An 8,173-nucleotide genomic window follows, 5' to 3' on the forward strand; every position below is an offset into this window, starting at 1 on the left:
TATAAATTGAGTTTATTTTTATAAATTCAGTTCAATAAACTTAAAATATGAATTGAGTTGAAATCCAGATTTATTAAAATTTTTATCTTTCTAATATAATTATGCATTTTACAATTACAAATTCAAAGCTTGGGATTATGTTTTCAAAATTAATTAGTGCTACATTTGGATCATAAAATTTGAGCTACTCACTTATAATTTAATAGACCATGTTATAAGTTATGATGTGTATAATTAATATACTTATAATCTATATATCAATATAGAACTACTTATATAAACTACTTAATTATATCATCAATCATGACTTTAAATTATATCCACACTTGCTTTTATTTATCTATTTATTTTTGTTATTATTCTTTTCGTTCAAGTGTCTTTCCATATCCACTCTTTTTCTTTTTAATTCTTCTTTACAAAGCTTCATTAGGAAGTAATTGGTTTCTCTTTATTCATTTCAAAATTTAAAAAACTACACATGCAAAAGTTTATAAAGTACTTGGTCTCATAGTATTTTTTTACTCTCCCAAGTCCCACATGAAAACATTTAATTCCATCTAATTTTATGTATATATGCACACATCCCTCTTTGTTATCAGAGTTCCAAATCATCTCTCTTGCTCAATCTTCTTCTCAAAACTCTCTTTTGAGGTCTTTCTTCCTTCGTTTTCATTCTATCAAACCTCCATCAAATTTTCCACATAAAGGTACAACTCTTTCCCTTTAATTTCTTTCTTTCATCCTCAAATTTTCGCACGAAAGTATAAGAAAAATGGTTAAGTGATATAATAGTAAATATAACATGGTTAACTTGAACATTTTAAGTCAGACGATCCTTAAGAGAAATCTTATATATTTGTCATCAAACACATTTAATTTTAATTATTCTAACACAACAAAATAGCCGATAATTTAGAAGGTGTAAATTAAATATAATTATTGCCTTTATGATTATCGTGTGATATTCTTTTAATAAAAAAATTAGTTTTGTTTAGTTGTTGTTATTTTCCTAATAACTTTCGGACACATTAGAAACTACCTCTTTTAGTTAATTTTTCTTTTATAAATTTGTAGAAATGGAGTTTATCTTAATGTTCATTCATTCCTATATATGTTTATTCAATATATTTAGTTAAATTTTAAAATATATATTGTTTAATTTGTTGAAGGAGATCATTTGAAAACGTGGGTATGTTCCAAGTCCAAATGGAAGAAAATGGTCAACAGGAAGTGCATGGTGTATCAAACCAAAAATCTAACAATATGGTAGAAATTAGTGTAGTTGATCAACAACAACTTGTTTGTGATAATGTTGTAATATCCATAGAAAAAATGTTGGATCAAGTGCCTCCCACTCACGAGAATCAATGTAGTATCTATCGAGTTCCCAAACAACTACGTGAGATGAATCCTAAAGCCTATGCCCCTCAACTCATTTCCATCGGTCCTTTTCACTATCATACTCACAAGAATTTGATAGCCAATGAACAATATAAGCTTCAAGGTTTTATTAACTATTTACGTCGTGTTTATAAGATGGAATCATTGGAGCAACTAGTGCGAACTAAATCAGTGGAAGATCTTGTGAAAAGAGCTCAAAGTTGGGTGGAAGAAGCTCGAAATTGTTATGCAGAAACTATAAACATGAACGACGAAGATTTCATTAAAATGATGCTTGTGGATGGTTGTTTTATAGTCGAGTTTTTTATACTTGATTTTGAAGAATACAACGAGTCACATGAATCATTATTCCCGCAAATTGAAAACAATGTATCTATGTCATTCTACAAAGAAAGAATCCCTGATATAGATGAAGATTTGATTAAGTTGGAAAATCAACTTCCGTTCTTCGTTCTTCAACATCTATTTGACCTAATACCAAAACATAAGGATGCCCCCAACTGCTTCAAACAGCTTACTTATGAGTATCTTACTATGGGTTGGTTAGAAAATTATGAACCATCTGATATCCTATCAATAAAACCAAAGCACTTTATCGATTTCTTAAGCTTTTACTTGGTCCCCGAACATCAGTATGAGCATGATCAAAAAAGCAATGATGAGGAAGAGTGGAATATTATTATTCCTCCATCCATAACCGAGATTTGTGAAGCTGGTGTAACCATCAAGAAAGCAGATAAAAACACCAAATGTTTGCTGAACATAAGGTTTGAAAATGGGATTTTGGAAATCCCACCTTTACATATTGATGATTACTTTGAACCTATGATGCGAAACTTGTTAGCGTTCGAGCATTTTCCCGTAGAAGTGAAGAACACTTATGTAATACCATATCTAACATTTATGGATTATTTGATAATGTTAAGAAAGTGCTTTATGATTGAAACATGCTCATGTGTGTTTATCTTTGTTAAGTTAATTTAGTCCAAGTTTGTTCCTATTTCTTAGGAATTAGTCATTCATGATTTGTAATCATGGAGAAAGTCTAGGGTCATGTTGATTAGTGGAGAAAGTTTAGGGTCATGATGTTAGTGGAGAAAGTTTAGGGTCATGATGTTAGTGGGTAGTTATTTTTAAGACTTTAAATACTGTATTTTTCTTTGAATGTAATTGAAATGAATTTGTCTTCAATTTTCCATTGCAATATTTATTTTTACTCTAGAAAATAACAATTGGTATCAGAGCTCTCTTCTTAAGGGATCTGTGAGTGTGAGTTGTTGTGTCATGGACGCCATAACAAGTTCTAGTTTCACTTCAATTTCTCCATTGATATTTGATGGAGACAACTACCAAGTTTGGGCAGTTCGTATGGAAGCTTATATGGAAGCTTTGGATATTTGGGAAGCAGTGGAAGAGGATTATGAAATTCCTGCTCTTCCAGACAATCCTACCATGGCACAAATCAAAGCGCAAAAGGAGAAGAAGACAAAGAAATCCAAGGCAAAGGCATGTCTGTTTGCTGCAGTCTCATCTACTATCTTCACTAGAATTATGACTCTGAGATCAGCATATGAGATATGGAATTATCTCAAGTCAGAATATGAGGGAGATGAAAGAATCAAAGGAATGCGTGTGCTAAACTTGATTCGAGAATTCGAGTTGCAGAAGATGAAGGAAACAGAATCAATTAAAGAGTATTCTGTTAGGTTATTGGACATTGCAAACCAAATCAGATTACTTGGTTCTGTGTTCAAGGACTCAAGAATTGTAGAAAAAATTCTTGTATCAGTGCCTGAAAAATTTGAGGCATCTATTTCTGCCTTAGAAAATACCAAAGATTTGACTCAAATCACTCTTGCAGAGATACTCAATGCTTTGCAAGCGCAGGAACAAAGAAGAGCCATGAGGCAAGAAGGTGCTGTTGAAGGAGCCTTGCCAGCGAAGCATCATGAGAACGTTAGGAACAATAAGAAGAAGAAGTTTTTCAAGAAGAATCAAATTTCTACTAGAGAATCTTCAACTTACAACAAAGCAGGAGTCAAGAAGGGATCCTATCCTCCCTGTTCACATTGCAATAAACAGGGTCATCCTCCTTTTAAATGCTGGAGGAGACCAAACGCCAAGTGCACCAAATGTAACCAAATGGGGCATGAAGCTGTAATTTGCAGGAACAATAATCAACAACAAGGTGTAGAGGCCAAAATTGCTTATCAGGAGGAGGAGGAGGAGGATCAATTGTTTGTGGCAACATGCTTCGTGGGTGGTGAGTCAAATGAAAGCTGGCTGATTGACAGTGGATGTACCAACCATATGACTCATGACAAGGAGTTGTTTAAAGATCTGAAGCCAACAAATATCACCAAAGTCAGAATTGGCAATGGAGACTACATCTCAGTCAAAGGAAAGGGGACTATTGCGATTGCCAGTTGTAAAGGTACAAAGCATATACAAGATGTTCTTTTTGTACCTGACATTAACCAAAATTTGTTGAGTGTGGGTCAACTTATTGAAAAAGGTTTTAAAGTTACTTTTGAAAATGAATATTGCTTGATTAAGGATGCAGCAAATCAAGATATTTTCAAAGTAAAAATGAAAGGAAAAAGTTTTTCACTTAATCCTTTAGAGGAGAAGCAATCTGTTTTTGCTCTCAAAGAAGATGAAACACAGCTTTGGCACAAAAGAGTCGGTCACTATCATCATCAAGGGCTGCTACAACTAACGGAGTTGGCACTTGATTTTCCCAAGCTTAGTGAAGAAATCTCAAGCTGCAAAGCGTGTCATTTTGGAAAGCAAAATAGGAAGTCATTTCCCAAGTCATCTTGGAGAGCCACTCAAAAATTGCAGCTCATTCACACAGATGTTGCAGGTCCTCAGAGAACACCTTCTTTAAAAGGTAGTCTCTATTATATTGCTTTTATTGATGACTTCACCAGAATGTGCTGGATTTTTTTCTTGAAGTTTAAATCAGAGGTTGCTCATGTCTTTTGGAAGTTCAAGGCAAGAGTTGAAAATGAAAGTGGTTGCAAAATTCAAATGGTAAGGTCTGACAATGGGAAGGAGTATGTTTCGGCAGAATTTGACAAGTTTTGTGAAGATTCAGGCATAAAACATCAACTTACAGCTCCTTACACTCCTCAACAAAATGGAGTTAGTGAGAGGAGAAATAGATACATCATGGAGATGACAAGATGCATGCTGCATGAAAAGAGTTTGCCAAAGAAGTTTTGGGCAGAGGCAGCAAATACAGCTGTATTTCTTCAAAATAGGCTTCCCACAAAAGCATTGAAGGAAAAGACACCATTTGAGGCATGGTATGGGTACAAACCATCATTGAAATTTCTCAAAGTATTTGGTTGTTTGTGTTTCACTCATGTTCCACAGAGCAAGCGTGACAAACTTGATAGGAGAGCTTCACCGGGTGTCTTTATAGGCTATAGTTCTATCAGCAAAGCCTATAAAATTTTCCAACCACAAACTGGAAAGATTGTCGTGAGCAGGGATGTTCACTTCGAGGAAGATGAAGAGTGGAACTTTGATGATGCAGAGAAGAAAGGTCAGACCTTGGAAAAGATGAAATTCAAGTTTTTTGATTCAAGCATTGAAGAGGAAGATGACAGGCAGAATGAAATAGTAGATGATGCTTCCGTGAGAGGAACAAGGTTGCTTTCTGATATTTATGAAAGGTGCAATGTTGCTGTGTGTGAACCTGCAAACTATGCAGAAGCAAAGAAAGATCAAAGGTGGATAGCTGCAATGGAGGAGGAGTTGTCAATGATAGAGAAGAACAAAACTTGGATCCTTGTTGACAGACCTCAAGATAGGAAGGTAATTGGAGTTAAATGGGTGTTTAGAACCAAGCTTAATGCTGATGGCTCGATTAACAAGCACAAAGCCAGGCTTGTGGTTAAAGGGTATGCTCAAATCTTTGGTGTTGATTACTCTGATACTTTTGCTCCTGTTACTAGAATGGACACAATCAGGTTACTATTTGCAATAGCTGCACAAAAGGGGTGGAAATTGTATCAGTTGGATGTCAAATCAGCTTTTTTGAATGGTGTCTTACAAGAAGAAATTTATGTTGAGCAGCCCGAAGGATGTGAGAAGCAAGGTGAAAGAAATAAAGTCTATCTTCTCAAGAAGGCTCTTTATGGTTTAAAACAAGCTCCAAGAGCTTGGTATAGCAAAATTGATGAACATTTACTGAGCTTGGGATTTTTGAAAAGTCTATCAGAATCAACCTTATATGTTAAGCACAATGGTACTAACATTCTTATTGTTTCACTGTATGTTGATGACCTACTGGTTACAGGAAACAATGCAGATCATATTCAAAATTTCAAATGGGAGATGATGAAGATGTTTGAAATGACAGATCTCGGGCTCATGTCCTACTTCCTTGGCATAGAGATCAAGCAAGGGCAAGGTGAAGTTTTCATTTGCCAGAAAAAATATGCAAAGGAAATACTAAAGAAGTTTAAGATGGATGAGTGTAAGGCTGTAAGCACTCCAATGAATCAAAAAGAGAAGTTGTGCAAAGAAGATGGTGCTGACAAAGTTGATGAAGGATATTTTAGGAGTTTAATTGGTTGCTTGATGTATCTCACAGCAACAAGACCTGATATTTTGAATGCTGTGAGTATTTTGTCTCGTTTCATGCATTGTGCAAGTGAATTACATCTTAAGGCAGCAAAAAGAGTGATACGATATGTCAAAGGCACAAGTGATTTTGGTGTTAAGTTCACTAGGGGCAAGGAGTTCAAACTGATTGGTTTTTCTGATAGTGATTGGGGAGGTTCCATTGATGATATGAGAAGCACTTTAGGTTACTGTTTTACTCTTAGCTCTGGTGTTTTCTCTTGGAGCTCGAAAAAGCAAGAGATTGTAGCCCAATCCACTGCTGAAGCAGAATTTATTGCTGCAACAGCTACTGCCAATCAAGCTTTATGGCTGAGGAAAATTTTACTTGACCTTGATCTGGAGCAGAAGAAAAGCACGGAGATTCTTGTTGATAACAAAGCGGCTATTGCTATTTCTCATAATCCTGTGTTTTATAAGAAGACTAAACATTTTAACATCAAGTTATTTTTTTTAAGGGAAGTGCAGAAAAGTGGAGAGGTGATTCTTGTCTACTGCAAAACAGAAGATCAAGTTGCAGACATATTAACTAAACCGTTGCCTACTTGCAAGTTCGAGTTTCTAAGGTCAAAACTTGGTGTTTGCAACTCCTAAAGCAAGGAGGAGTGTTAAGAAAGTGCTTTATGATTGAAACATGCTCATGTGTGTTTATCTTTGTTAAGTTAATTTAGTCCAAGTTTGTTCCTATTTCTTAGGAATTAGTCATTCATGATTTGTAATCATGGAGAAAGTCTAGGGTCATGTTGATTAGTGGAGAAAGTTTAGGGTCATGATGTTAGTGGAGAAAGTTTAGGGTCATGATGTTAGTGGGTAGTTATTTTTAAGACTTTAAATACTGTATTTTTCTTTGAATGTAATTGAAATGAATTTGTCTTCAATTTTCCATTGCAATATTTATTTTTACTCTAGAAAATAACAGATAAGCACAGAGAAAGATGTGAATTTACTTGTGAAGGAAAAAATCATAATCAACGATATTGGTGGCAGTGATAGAGAAGTTTCACAACTGTTTAACAATCTCTGTAAGTTTGTGTCAAGCTCACCTAACGATAACTACTTCAACGATACCAGCAAAGCTTTACGTGATCATTGTGATAGACGGTGGAACAAGGCAAAAGCTTCACTCAAACATAACTATTTCAATACGCCATGGGCTGCTATCTCTGTCTCCGCTGCAACTTTCCTTCTTGTCCTTACCATCCTGCAAACCATATTTTCTGCTATATCCGCCTTTCCTAAATCTAAACCTTCTGCTCCTTAGCTACCTCAGATCTATTCATGTACTTTATATATGTGTGTATTTCTTTTGGTTTAAGTTTTTCAAATAAAGATTATGCTATTTTTATGCATCCTAGATATGTGTTTGTGAGCAGTGAAGCATGTATTTTGCTTGAAATTTAAGATTGTTTTAACTTTATTTTTTTTATATCAATAACTGTTTAATTTACATTTGATCTTCCGCTTCAATTGGTTTGAATTTTAGTTTTTCATGTTTGAAAATTAAGATGATGAATACTATATATTGATATATACAAGTTTCTTTGTTATATATATCGTCCCTTTTTCCACTATAATGTTCTCAAAAAATCAATTCGAATATTGAAAATTTGACAAATTAATAGTTTTTGTTTTTAAAGTTTGACCAAAAGTTAAGTGATTGTTTAGTAAAGGATGAATTCATAGTCTTTGTTATATGATGAATTCATGTTTGAAAATTAAGATGATGAATCCTATTGGTACATCTATTATTTCTTCCTTCTTTTTTCTTAGGTAATCTTTAATTTTAAGGGAAGCATATATGAATTCATAGCTAATTTATTTTTCTAGCAAAAAAAAGTCTTCAAAAAACAACCTACAAACTTTTGTTACAATGACACCTTTCAAAAATTAATAATTTGATCACTTATCCCTGTAACTATATCTTAAGATATTTGATTATATTCAATATATTTGCAAAATTAAAATTTTGATATCAACATTTGAGGTTAATATTCATTTTGTTTTAAGTTTAACTACAATCAACGCATGATCTAATTAAAACACTACTAGCTTAAAGCATTCAAGATTTCTTACTCCAATTAATTAACCTACCAAATTTCTCTTGGAAATTACTTGACTAATCTTGCCCATCCTTTCT

The 8,173-nt window shown here is 33.9% G+C and overlaps 1 protein-coding gene across 1 annotated transcript; it reads left to right on the forward strand.

Annotated features, from left to right (window-relative positions):
• The first annotated feature begins 1,206 nt into the window (after positions 1 to 1,206).
• On the forward strand, positions 1,207 to 7,297 carry LOC103488293 (UPF0481 protein At3g47200-like). Its single transcript, XM_008446966.3, has 2 exons — positions 1,207 to 2,321; positions 6,961 to 7,297. Exons 1-2 carry the CDS (start codon positions 1,207 to 1,209, stop codon positions 7,295 to 7,297), a joined length of 1,452 nt encoding a protein of 483 aa, XP_008445188.2.
• Positions 7,298 to 8,173: the final 876 nt, after the last annotated feature.

This window comes from Cucumis melo, chromosome 3 (assembly GCF_025177605.1).
Source record: "Cucumis melo cultivar AY chromosome 3, USDA_Cmelo_AY_1.0, whole genome shotgun sequence".
NCBI classification, from domain to species: domain Eukaryota; kingdom Viridiplantae; phylum Streptophyta; class Magnoliopsida; order Cucurbitales; family Cucurbitaceae; genus Cucumis; species Cucumis melo.